Source organism: Antennarius striatus, chromosome 1 (assembly GCF_040054535.1).
Source record: "Antennarius striatus isolate MH-2024 chromosome 1, ASM4005453v1, whole genome shotgun sequence".
In the NCBI taxonomy this organism is placed as follows: Eukaryota; Metazoa; Chordata; class Actinopteri; order Lophiiformes; family Antennariidae; genus Antennarius; species Antennarius striatus.
In genome coordinates, this window is record NC_090776.1 from 23,225,383 (window position 1) to 23,238,855 (window position 13,473).

General features: G+C 39.4%; 1 protein-coding gene across 3 annotated transcripts; it reads left to right on the plus strand.

Moving 5' to 3' along the window:
* The first annotated feature begins 856 nt into the window (after window positions 1-856).
* On the plus strand, window positions 857-13,307 carry kmt5b (lysine methyltransferase 5B). Of its 3 annotated transcripts, none has more exons than XM_068320019.1 (10): window positions 857-1,194; window positions 4,867-5,112; window positions 5,201-5,348; window positions 5,492-5,660; window positions 5,750-5,859; window positions 6,130-6,296; window positions 6,467-6,486; window positions 6,582-6,718; window positions 7,047-7,246; window positions 8,766-13,307. In XM_068320019.1, the coding sequence occupies exons 2-10, from the start codon at window positions 4,956-4,958 to the stop codon at window positions 10,244-10,246; spliced, it is 2,589 nt and encodes an 862-aa protein (XP_068176120.1). In that variant the 5' UTR covers window positions 857-1,194; window positions 4,867-4,955; the 3' UTR covers window positions 10,247-13,307. The 3 variants fall into 3 exon arrangements, with proteins under 3 accessions (XP_068176120.1, XP_068176132.1, XP_068176126.1); XM_068320031.1 differs by having other exon boundaries at window positions 858-1,194; window positions 5,495-5,660; XM_068320025.1 differs by lacking the exon at window positions 857-1,194 and adding an exon at window positions 1,379-1,508.
* Window positions 13,308-13,473: the final 166 nt, after the last annotated feature.

A 13,473-nucleotide genomic window follows, 5' to 3' on the forward strand; every position in this document is an offset into this window, starting at 1 on the left:
TATTTACATATAGTTGTATGTTTACTTATAGTTGTATGTTTACTTTTGTGCATGCAACAGGGTGCCAAGTTGAATTCCTTGTAGGTGTAAACATATCTAAACATATCCTGTCTGGTAACACCCTGACAGTCACACTGTGGATTAAACAAGTCTGAATTTCCCCCACTAATTCAAACTTTGTGCAATGTTTTACTTTTGATTAAGCCCTTATCAGTAAATGGACTATAGGACTGGTGTTAATGTCTGAAGCCATGGAAGAAGACATGCATAGACAGTCTAGCCTCGCCAAACTCAATGTGCACATCACTAATAGCATGCAGTTGTGCCTTTTGATAGTTTGGATTAATAATGACTCGATTTAGTGTGACTTCCATGTAGCAAGGTGTTTTAGGTGATACAGACGGACAGTCATCTTATGTGGACCATTCTTCAAACCATGGAGTATAACTCCATGAAAGCTGACACATAAATCAACATGTCTGTAGTGCTTTGAACTGTCTGATGATGTAATTAAACGCTATATGAATAAAGTTTGATTGATATGACTTTCAACATTTTGATGACTTTGATTTCCCTGAAAATCCCTGAAAAATGAGTTTTCCATGCAAAGATTATTTCAAGGTGACACTCAAAACTATCTTCATAGCAAATATCCAAATAATAATAATAATAATAATAATAATAATAATAATAATAATAATAATAATAATAACGGAGGTGTGGTGTTCTGGAGGTTCTGTTTGACTGGACTAGAACCTCACTGTTTTCTGCCCACTGGGTTCCTTAGGAGGCGTAAAGAGGTTTGTTTATGCAGCACTACTTTTGTGTACACCCGACAATTACCACCGTCCACCAAGATAACGATTTTCTATATTACTTCAAACAAGATACTAAAACTTGGACTGAGTTGTCCACTTTTACTGTTTTACACTATTCCTCAAATACTTCGTCTCGTTTCGGTCCTTATGGACGACAACGACTGCGTATTTATTGGATCTATTTTCTTTGGGATGGCTGCGCTGCGCCTTTCTCTCCCACTCGCCTGTGCAAGGCCGCCATCTTGAATTTTAATGTTAATTTCTAAAAAAAAAAAATGTGTTTCCTCTGATAATTTCGGATTAGGTTGCCGTGCCAATTTTGGATTCGTTTGAAAGTGTGACGTTGTACTTCATGGTTGTTTCACGAAATCATTCCGTGAGTATTCGTGGTTTCTCTTGACGACTGTGGGCATTTAACCCTACACGCGTGAGAATCCTCTCAGCTTACTGCTAATGGTATTTAACTGTTAGCTGTTGTGATTAATAACGTCGCTTGCGCCAATACACTGGTTGTTCCCTTATGTTGAATACTGTTGATGGCGCGCACATCTTTAATCACCTGTGAACTAACTTTTATTCGTTGATGATTGAGATTTGCTGTGCTAGGCTAGCGAATGGCTTCCACATCAAACAACAAGTAAAGCTGTGTACGTTAGCCAGTGCTAGCCGCTGTGGTCCAATGGTTTGCAGGTAGGTAGCACAGCGTGGATATTAAAGAGTTAGTCATCTGGATCATTATGCATCAAATAATCAAGCTTTTTATATGAATATACGATATACTGAAACAAGAATGTTAAAATTACTAATGGTGACAAGAGTAACGGGATGGTGTTTGGATTGCTATGCCAGCTAGCATCAAACTTCAGCAGGATGCTAACTGATTTCCTTTCCCGTTTGCTAGCCAAGCAAACCTAAACTATGTACCACGGCAGTGTTCGATATTAATTTAGTTACTCGGGATAACTGATCAACTTTGATCTCAAGGGTTTTAACTTAATGATTGAATTGTTTCGACGTTTTGAGTCCCCTTGAAATGAGTGTTGCAAAGTGCAGTGTATATACGTAAGTAAATGTCACATCCTTGTTGTTTTGAGCTAGTATTTGTTTTGAAATGCTGTTTATAAACTGCAAAAGTTTGGAGGTTGGTGAGTGGCATCATCTCTTTTATCTGAAATTTGCTGTGGCTTTTTGCCGGTGTCTGATGTAAGCTATCCAACACGGCCGAGCATCTCCCTGGCGTCGCCTTTCTGGTTAGCTCCATGCTAACGAGCTTCAAGGGTGGAGAGGCGACAATTAGCAAACAATGCAAGCTATATTGATGATTGCTACGATCTTCGCTTTAGCTGTTGGTGTGGCCTTCCGGGTTTCCAGCCTTCCTTGTTTCCTGTAGTTTGTTGCTGTATTTGTGGCTAAGGTTAGCTCCAACTATGTAAATACATTTTATGTGTCGGATTACTGATCAGACTATGCTTTTAAACTAGCATTTCTGCTCTGGAGACTACGTTACTTTTATAAAAGACATACAGGCACGATTCAGTCAAATGTGATAATCTGACCCCTAAATCATCAAAACAACACTTAAACGTCTCGTTTATTGATAATGGCATCGAAGGCATTTTTTGTTGCACTTGACAGATACGATGCAGTATTTGGGGTTACCACAGGGTGGCGCTGCAGTATCGTTTTAAAGTTCAACGCTGACTTGGAGAGATGAATGGATGCATGAATGGTTTATTGATCCTACATTTGGGGTAATTCTTTTTTACAGCAGACAAGTATAGACATGGCAGAGTACGGACAAAAAAAAGAAATAATAAATAAACTAGACAGATCAAATTAAACTTTCTGCTTCTTCTCGTAGAAAGGAGCCATTTGAGGTTGTTAAGGTATCTGGTGCAGATGCCTCCAGGGCGCCTCCCTAGGGAGGAGTTCCAGCTGGGAGGGAGCCTCGGGGCAGACCCAGACCCAGGACCAGGTTGAGGGATTATATCTCAACACTGGCTTGGGAACGCCTTGGGATCGCCCAGTCAGAGCTGATTGATGTGACCGGGGAAAGGGAAGTTTGGGGTTCTCAGTTGAAGTTGTTGAACCTGACTCCAGATAATACAAATGAAGGTTTGATGAGAAAGGATGAGATCAGATAACTGATTTGCATTATTTCCTTCATTTGAAATTGTTTTACGCAATAATTTTAATGACATACATGATGCCGCATTAGGTAAACCATTGATGTGTGTTCAGTGAATTTAACTGCCCATAATGGTGCTGTTGACTTAACTCTTTAGGAGAAAATTTAATGACAATCAGTATGTTGGTACATATCTGTGCTCACCATCGTTCAGCTAGATTAAAAAGTCTCTTGAATGCAAGGTGAAATATTTTCAAACCCCAAATAGAAGTCACATTGCTTCAGATTCATTTTTAAGATTTACCATGACCTGAATAAATGAGAATACAGCAACAACCTAAATAGTCTGTCTGAGCATAAATTGCTGACTCCTTGTTGCTCCGTAATCCGTCACAAACTCTTTGGCCTTCAAGTGCTTGGTTTTTATATAAAGGAAATATATATACAGAAGAAAATGGGCACCTAGCTATGTGAATGTATTCATGAGCTAAAGAGAACAATGTAGTTCTTCATATTATCTTGTTTTTACTGATTTGCATTTTTAATGAACTATTTTTCAAGATCTACTGTCTGTAATTGTTAATTTTAGTTTTTATGTTGTAGAACACTTATTTCTTCTATGAAAAGCACTTCATAAATGTTAAATAAAATTGCTCTACACATATAGAAAAATACTGCTTCGTAGTATGCATATTTTAAAACTGAGCTGAACAGAAACTCAGATGTGTGGATTTTTAAAGTATTACTGCTTTGGATATTTCTTTGATCAGTGTATGAATGACAGACCATGGCAAACTGGCATCTATCTGTTAGAGAAAACACTTCAATACCTGTCCAGTAGGTGGTGGAAGAGAGTCGGTATTTCATTCTGCATTTATTCTGTAGTATACGTTGTATTTTATATTACTGGTGCGTGTGTGTATATGTATATATATATTATTATTATTACACCATTTATATTTGTACTTGAAAATCAGTCATCCTACAAAAAATCTCTCCTATTTGTACCACAGTTGTTTTAGTCAGCTGTTACCTCTTCTTTCAGTTTCAGTTTCTTCCTCTGTGTTGGATGAGCACATGTTGTGATGTAATGCATTACCCAGAAACCTTCAGAAACGGATTGTAGGTCTCAGTTTTCAACATATATGTAAACAAGTGTTATTTCCACGTTTTGTTTTGTTTTTTAAATTTTGGTTGGACTTTGAGTATTCTGAGCCTGTGTATTCTTGTTTGAATGGGCAGTTTTTTCTCCACTTTGTATCACAGAACAAAGATCATGCAAAGAAAATGTAATTCTCAGTTTGAAATCTCACAAGAACACGTGGCATATAAACAAGATGAAAGACAGATGAACAAAAAGTGCCACAGTTATATGAAATCAAATGTGTTTTATGCCATGTAATAGTCTATTTGTTATTTTTTTAAAGATATTTTTGGAGCAATTATACCATTTGAAATAAGACATGTTGTCTACAGGAATTGCATTGTTTGTTTTCACTCATTATTTAAGAGTGATGTCATGTTTTGTAAAGCATACTGCATGGAATTCAAGGCAAAATTGAGATTTTGGTAAGTAGGTGCTACAAAATCCCCTCTAATCAAAACATCAGCACTGCTTGTACACAATAATTGGCATCGTGGAAGATTACGAGGCTAGAGAGACAGATTTTTTTTAAATCCATGAGAAGGTTGCAAGTTTTCCTGCTGATCAATATCAGTCGATGGGTAGTGAATTTAACTGATATTGATTTTGTGCTCCCACCAGTCTGACAATTGCACATGACAACATTGATGTGGTGATATATGTGATGGTAGCAACCCCCTTTGACAGTGTCTGTTATGGTAACACGTCCACCTCTTGTTTTTTGTCACTTTGCACAGCTGCTAATCCTTTAAAGATTGTTTCTGCTTTCCCACCAGGTTTCAAACTCCAGACCCTGGTCTTCCCCACTCAAGAGTGTTTGTTCATTTCGGAGACTAAATGCAACTGGACCAGGGGGCTTGTGGGCATGAAGTGGCTGGGCGAATCCAAGAACATGGTGTTAAATGGCAGACGACACGGAAACAAGTTGACCAGCGAAACACCCGTGAGCCAGACTCGCTCCCAGCATTCTCAGCGAACATCCTTGCGCCACAGCAGAAACAGAAACCGAAGATGTAGCCGCAGTAAGTCGAATGTGTTTATGGTTTCATTTGACATGACGAAATACCCACCAGTCACATACACTAGCATCAGTCTGTCTGGTGTTCTTAGGGTTTAGTGCTGCCAGTCTGGAGGCAGAGAGGCGCTACGTCCCCTCGTCTGGAATGACTGCCAAGGAGCTGTGTGAGAATGACGACCTGACCACGAGCCTCATTCTGGATCCATACCTTGGCTTTCAGACTCACAAAATGAACACCAGGTCAGCGGATTTATCAAATAGGAATTGAAAAGTCTGAAGTCTTTGCATTATTACTATTGATGGCACAGTCCCCTTGCTCCAATTTTATGTTGCTGAAATTTCGCTTTTGTATTTGTACGTTTTGTTTCATACATGTGTCCCAGCAGATTTCGACCAATCAAAGGAAGACAAGAGGAGCTGAAGGAGCTCATTGAGCGCTTCAAGAAACACGACAACTTAGAAAAGGCTTTCAGAGCATTAACATCTGGAGACTGGGCCAGGAATCTTTTCCTCCACAAGACAAAAGCTCAAGAAAAGCTTTTCAAGCAGCATGTAATAATATTTTTGAGATCTAGCCAGTTTTTCTTTCAGCATCAAAAAGTGATGAAACGGTCACTTGACTAACTTAATGTTCTGCACAGGTATTCGTGTATCTACGGATGTTTGCCACAGACAGTGGGTTTGAGATCCTCCCTTGTAATCGTTACTCATCAGAGCAAAATGGAGCTAAAATTGTGGCAACAAAGGAATGGTGAGGACAGAGCACCCTCTGTTGTTTCTGATCATAACTAATCGATTTTTCTCTAACATACCTAATGCGTCTAGCAGTTGTAGGTTTACCTTAATATGTCATTAATATGCTTAAATATTAACTACAGTCGCCTGTACAAAAGATATTTAAGCTGTTCTGGATTGACTGCAGCTTTACTGCGGTATACACAGTAATACCAATTTGACAAAAGAAAATTTACCCTTATGTTGCAGCGTGGAACAAACATTTCTACCATGTATTGTTTTACAGGAAAAGAAATGATAAGATCGAGTACCTGGTGGGATGCATCGCTGAGCTTTCAGAGAGTGAGGAAAATATGCTCCTCCGTCACGGAGAGAACGACTTCAGTGTCATGTATTCAACTCGCAAGAACTGCGCGCAGCTCTGGCTGGGGCCGGCTGCATTCATCAATCACGGTATTTGTCCAATGGGGCTTCTCATTATTACTGTAACATAATGATGTTGTTTTAATGTAAAAAAAAAAAAAAAAAGAAACAGAGCGAGAGAAACATTTTCAGTCTCCATCTCACCAGTATTTCATAAAGATGTGGCTTCTAATTTGTCTTCTGTTGCTTCTTTTTTTCAGATTGTCGGCCAAACTGCAAGGTACGACCTTTTTAAAAGGTTCCTCGTCATCATAAAGGCCATTGGATCATTGCAAACTCTGTGAATAAACGCTTGGTTGTTCGTGTGTTGTTTAGTTTGTATCCACAGGACGGGACACGGCCTGTGTGAAAGTTTTGAGGGACATTGAACCAGGAGAAGAAATCTCGTGTTACTATGGAGATGGTTTTTTTGGGGAAAATAATGAATTTTGTGAATGCTATACATGTGAACGGTAGGTGCAACAAAAAACAACCAGAATTGTTTCAAGGTGTTTTACCTACAGTAGATGTTTAAAGACATTCGGTATCATTAAAGGATCTGTTCACTCAGGCTGTTTTGCCTTGTAATCATGACTATTCATCAGAATGAGTAGAATTAACACATTTGAGTGAACTGTTTTAGATACTACATCAATGTTTTTCAAATTAAGAGTTTTATTACAAGAGGTAGATATGTAAATATATTAAAATGTGAACCATATTTCTTTATGTCCAAGTTCTGATTGCTTTTTTTTTTACTGATGTTTTCGTTATTCCGTTTATCTTGTGGTTGTGTTCCAGACGAGGCACTGGTGCTTTCAAATCCAAAGCTGGACTGCCAGTGGAAGTGCCAGTGATCAACAGCAAATACGGGTTGCGAGAGACTGACAAGCGCCTGAATAGGCTGAAAAAGATGGGGGAAGGAAACAGAAGCTCCGATAGTCACTCAGTAGGCTCCCACACCGACATAGACTCTCAGGAAATGCCAAAAACACATCAATGTAAGAGTCCCGGAGCATTTAAAGTTGTGTCTTGCTTTGCTGTTGCCATAGTAATCATTTAGGTTCATATCCCAAATTCAAAAACTAGGCAAGGCAAAAGAAATCCCATGATGTGGCTGTGCATTGTGGTAAAGGTAACCTTCAGTAGATGTCAAGATGTATTTCCTGTTCGTGTAGGATTCAGAGTTAATGAATGACCAAAGACAAAGAGAGCCGCGCTTGATCTTGAGCATGTAGAAACTTGTGTTTCTAATTTTATGAACCTTACTAATCCCCAAGTGGGAGAATTATTTTTTACACATGACACACACACACGAACGGCCTGTAGACGTGCCGTACATGGTGGAGTGAAGGGAAGCCACTCAGCAGCGCTGTAGAAGCAGCGTTGGATTTTCGGTGCCTTGCTCAAGGGCACCTCAACTGCGGTCTTCATTTCACTGAGTGGCCTCTGTTACTCTAGCATTTTGAGAGAGACATTTTAAATGATGCTTAGGAACAAGTTAGTAACAAAGATGAGTTTATGCATCCATGAAATAACATGAATATGATAGTGTAGTTGATCATATATATATATATATATATATATGAGGCTGATTGGATAGACTTTAAGGTGACTTTGAAAACTGTGACAAGCGTCAGTGAATAATCAGTTTACTGCTATGGTAGACATTTCTGCAGTTAGCATGTAAATAGAATTATTCTGCAAACTTGTGACATCAGTAGCATTGTTTTGTGCTAAAACTACACAATATAGCCTTACAGGATGACCGGATATGTAAAGTGTATTTGCTGCATTGACTTTAACATGTTTGTGCTAAAAATTAGAGAGTAAAAAGACAACTGCATATGCAATGTATTTAAATTTTAAACAATTGAAGCAGAAGTTAATAGGGCACAGAACAGAGTACACCCACACCAAAATCCAACAATGCACTTCACTTAAAATCTACTCCAGCTTCCAGCAAGTTGGATCTTCTCTTTTATTGTGATATGCTTACATGGCCAGCTGTAAGTTTCATAAAAATGTATCGAGTATATTTTGTGTACTGTAATTATGCTAACAGACAAACCAAAAGACAGTAATGGAAAGACCCACTTCCTTTGTCTAGATAGGAGACTGGTGATGTGATGAAACCATGTTTTATTTAAATACCTTTTGATTGCATCATTGGGGAGCTGATTGCACAGAAAAACATCTACAAAAATGTGTCTTCAACAAAACTGTCTTCTGCTACGGTCCTGTCTGTGGGGCATGCACTACTTTCTTGCACCACACACCTTTTCTTGCAGATTTTAGAAGTCCACACATAATTGTGTATACAGCCTTGATCCACAGGTTCACCATACTTTCAGTTTTCTTAGAAATTTTTGAAGTGGCTGTACCTGCAGAGATGAGAAATTGGTTCCTAAATATACCATTAATTTTTTTTTCATGAAAAAAGCTATTTGATTTTGTGAATGTCACCTAATCAATGTATTAAGATGTGTAAGTAATTCATATTTCATCTTTTCCAACCAGCTGCCAGAAAAAGAACATCAACTGGCCTGAAATATAAAAACAGGACTCAATCCAGACAGTCTTTGTCAAGAGCCCTTTCTACCTCATGTTCCAAACAAGGTCGTGTAAACAATAACAGGGTACCAAAGAGACTAAAATCCCAATCCAAGCCTTCACTAAGTAAAGTCCAGTTGCGGAGTCGCAGGAGGGGTGCAGAGCCCAAGGCATTAGCCAAAGGAGAGACTTGCCAGCTGGGTCTCAGGGACTCGAAGGTGTCACTGTGTAAAAGTGTCACTGTCAAGAAGGAGAAGGATGGACAGGAGCTGGTGCAGCAGTCTCTAGGCCAGCGGGGCTGCCTCACCCGTCATGCTGCTAAGGAAAATGGCAATCTACAACATGTGCAAAGCAGTGATGGCAACCAATGTTCAATGTATAGAACTCGCAGGTCCACACGGACCCTTGTAAAGGCCCAGGAAACTCCAGCTGGCATTAAGCTTGAGCCCAGTGCCATGGACGGATTAAGTCCAGTGCCTGGTGGGGTAGTGATTAAAACGGAGCCAGCTGACATGGAGGAGTACCTTCACCAAGGAGTGGGAGTGGAGCGGTCAGCATTAGACACTGGCTATGCCAGAAGAAGCTCTTGTAACAGGCGGAAACGACTCACACGGCTCAGGACTGAGAGGACGATTAAATGTGAGGACTCGTACTCTGAGCCGTTCATGCCAGTGGCTGCTGGCCACACTGCCAACTTCTCAGACTGCGGTAACATGCTCTTGAGCTTTGCTGCCGACCGACACAGGGACTACAACAGGGTTGCCAATGGCAGCAAATCCGTCCGTAGGGACAAAGGCAAGAGTAGCTGCCGGTCGCAGGACAAGGGGAAGAAGAAGCGCCAGATCACACGATACGATGCTCAGTTGATCCTGGAGAACAACACAGGCATCCCCAAACTGACACTCCGCCGGCGGAGGGACAGCAGCAGTAGCAAGACAAATGACTCCAACGATCCCATCGGGTCCTCCAACATCTCTGCCTCTGCGGTCAACTCGGCCTCTTCCAGCAAAATCAGCATCAAGTTCAGCAAGGACCACGATAAGGACAAGGGCAGCTCATACATAGCCAAGCTGAATAACGGCTTTGCACCCGTGGTCAGTAACTCCACCAAGCTGAAGATTCAGCTAAAGAGAGAGGACGATGTTCGGAGAATATCCCAGACAAAGGCGGACCAGATCTCCTTTAACAGGGACACAAGTCAGACTCTGGAGTCCAGAAACGGTGGTCATCGAACACAAAAGACCCTCGTGGAACCGTCATCTGAAGAGGACGATGATGAGGAAGGGGAGGATGATGATGATGATGACTACTTTGAAAATGAATTTGAAGATGATTTCATTCCACTTCCTCCAGCGAAGCGCCTCCGACTCATTGTGGGCAAAGACTCCATAGACATTGATATCTCCTCCAGGAGGAGAGAGGATCAGTCTTTGAGGCTCAATGCATAAGCTGTGGAGTTCCTCACTCCCACTTTCCCCTGTAAATAAAGATGACTGATCAACTATCGTGTTGATGTAAAAGAAGTACAGTAATTTAAAAACAGAAAATTGCTGAAAAATTTAGAATCTGAATGAACGTTACTAGAGGGTGCTGTTGACCTAAAACAAATTTTAGTTATTCACTTAAGTTTTGTTCACTTGTTCTCATTGAGTGTAGTTTGCGTTGTTACACACAGAAATGACATCGTTATGTTTACTCACACAGTGCAGTTTTTCTGCAGACTATGCGAATCATAAATTGCAGGAATTTGCCAAGTTTGTCCTCTTGTGTTTGTTTAGACCATGTTTTTCTGTAATCTGGACAAGCATTAAGTGAAAAACAAGAATTTGTTTTAAGTTAAACTATTCCTTAAAGTGAATGCACTTGTTATATTCATAATGGACATGGATATGTAGAAAGTGTACAGTATGGTAACTATCCCCTCTGTCTCATAGGCAGGTTTTTATTGAACTTATGATTTATTTTTTTCTGTTTTTTGTCATATAGTTTGTAATTTTTGTGTGGCAAATCATGCAAAACGTACAGTCTATGGTGGTTGGTCCAGAGGCATTTTAAGACCTGTCAGTTAATTTGGATTCAGGTGCCATGTTGTCACTATCCCAGTAGTTTTCCTTGTGACTAGAATTTCAGTAATCTAGTCATTGTCAGCAATGGATGGGCGATATGACCTAAAATAAAAATCACAGAATTTACGGCCCCTGAAGGATGTTTCTTCTGGTTTATGATTTTTGCTCAAGCTCAGATTTATGTGAGCTGGGATGAGCTAGAAATTTGAATCTTTTCCCTTTCATTAATTTGCAAACATTTACCAAAAAATATGACCCAAAGCGATGCTGTAATTAAACCCCAAATCAGTCCATCATGAAAGGCTGTGCCCGACTGACACCGGAGTAAAAGATACTATAAACAAAAACATTGGATATATGGCATAGCAGGAAGGTAAAAATGAAAGAACATCAACCCAAAGGAATATTGTTTAAACCCCAGGTTACAAACATGCAGGTCTGTCACGCGCAGATCGATTTCAACCTTATCCTGTAAGGGGAACAAAAGTTTTGCACAATTTTCAGTTTAATTCTGCAAACCAAACGAGTTTCTTTGATCTGTGTAGGTGGTCATTACTGACGATTAACCAATGTTGATCTTAATTTCAATTAAAGTGACTTTTGTCTTGCTCCAGTGTGAACTCGTCTGTCACCAAAACAGGCATGTTTACACTGATTCTATCCAAGAGAAAAATGGATGCACTAGAAGTGATGTATGACATAAATTTGAAGGATAGAAAACCCTAGACTCCCATGTTCGTCAGTATTTCCCTGGTTGGTGCATTTTGTCATGCTGAGAGTGCTGGTCAATGATGACATTCAGCCCATGCATATTGTGCAGAAAATTCCATATTTGAACCACAGTAATGCAAAAACTTCTATCAATGTTTTTTAATTGAGCCCTGTTGGCCTAGTGAATCTGACCTCAGTGTCCTGAACACATCTTCACATCTGAGGGGAAATCATACTCCACGTGACGTCTATTCTTACTTTTGACAAGAAGTATAACCTCAGATTTTTGTGTTTTTAAATTCCAGGCTGTACCACAATCAAAACCAAACGTGATCCACCATCAGAGTTAAAGTGACTGGCTTGAAAGTGGTGTGTCGCCCATTCTTATTGTCAGCATTATTACTGTTAAGTTAACCATATGTCTCCCTGTCATTCAATGTAAGCCTTAAAGTGAACCTGTGATATTAATTAATTCACTTTAATGACATGGAAAGACTTGATGAAGCAGAATTGGAAGTTTTTGTATCATATGGATTTTACCATGAAATGTCCACAGTAACAATATGCATGAGGAACCACAGTGTGTTCAGTTTGCCTGCTGGTGACACATGATATGAATGGTGTAATGCACAATTTTGTTCACTGGTTGGATCACCACCTTGAAATCTATTCAGACAGCTGTAAATAAAAGCACACAATATTTTATAGACGGATCAAACACGGAGTAGAAATGGACAGTTGTTTTTGATGTAGGAGCTACTGTATAATGGTAACATGGCACACGTCCTAGGTGGTATGCTTCTTAAAGCTGAAAGTAATGTACAGAAAGACTGGCTGAAGCCCCATCAAATCCAGTCTCCTGTTTTTATTTTACAGAATGATTCATGAACAAGTAACCATCACATCTGTGGAAATATATTGTTATAAATGTTTTCATAGCTTAAAATCACATTTTTCTCTATGGTGCTACGTTTATTTCTTTACCACATTTTAATGTCTGTCCTGTGTACCTCTAGATGGTGGCAGCATTAACATTAGCAGGCGCAAATGCTATAGAAATACATTTGTTCTATCAGTATTATGTATTTCTTCAGTTGTTTTTTTTTTGCAGGAGCTCATACTCTTAGTTTACAAACTCTTCTGTCTATCCAACAGCATTAGGTGCCTTAAAGAGATTTTTGACACATTTAGACCAAATTTGTTACATAAATAATCAATGAAGAATGATAATGCTAAGCCATCTGCTTCCTCCTTGTAATATGGAAATTACAAACCCACCGTCAGTCCTTCTGTATATTATTTTTGTTGTGTGGAAGTAAATGATTTGATCACGGGATCAACTTGGATTGAAGGTTAATCCACTTTCTCTGTGTTAATATGTACTGTCTATATCACCAGCAGCTAATCGACGTTCTGAACTGGGCTCAGTGTGTCCCTCCTCTTCGTTGGACGTCTCCATCCCACACTGTAAAGTGTTCCAGATGTACCATCTGTGTGGTTTTTGTCCAATAGACAGCTGTCAACGTTTTCCACTCAACTGAAATGTAAAAAAAAAGCAAAACAAAAAGCAAAACAAATGTGAATAGGTTGGAGACATTTTAGCTTGTTGGTCGTGGGAAATATGTAAAGAGTTAAAGATGGACAGTGTGTATATTGTCCAATATGTAAATCATGTGAACACATCTTGTACTTATTTAACAGTTTTGAATACTTGAAAACTATATAAAGTTTCTTTGTGACTCTTGTTTTCTGAGGCTGTTTTGCAAGGTAAACTTTTAACCAGTTATATAATTTGTCTGTTTTCACAAAAAGTGAAGAACTTTGTAATTACAATTTTTTGGAGATGCAAAGTACAGCCTACGGAACTATCCATTTGATTTTGATAATCATGTGGAACA

What these genes read in the sequence shown, in the direction of transcription:
- kmt5b (XM_068320019.1), top strand. Translation starts at nt 4,956, where the DNA reads ATGAAGTGGCTGGGCGAATCCAAGAACATGGTGTTAAATGGCAGACGA. An exon ending in AAACCGAAGATGTAGCCGCA is followed by an intron (nt 5,113 to 5,200) that starts GTAAGTCGAATG and finishes TGGTGTTCTTAG; the next exon opens with GGTTTAGTGCTGCCAGTCTG. An exon ending in AAAAGCTTTTCAAGCAGCAT is followed by an intron (nt 5,661 to 5,749) that starts GTAATAATATTT and finishes TGTTCTGCACAG; the next exon opens with GTATTCGTGTATCTACGGAT.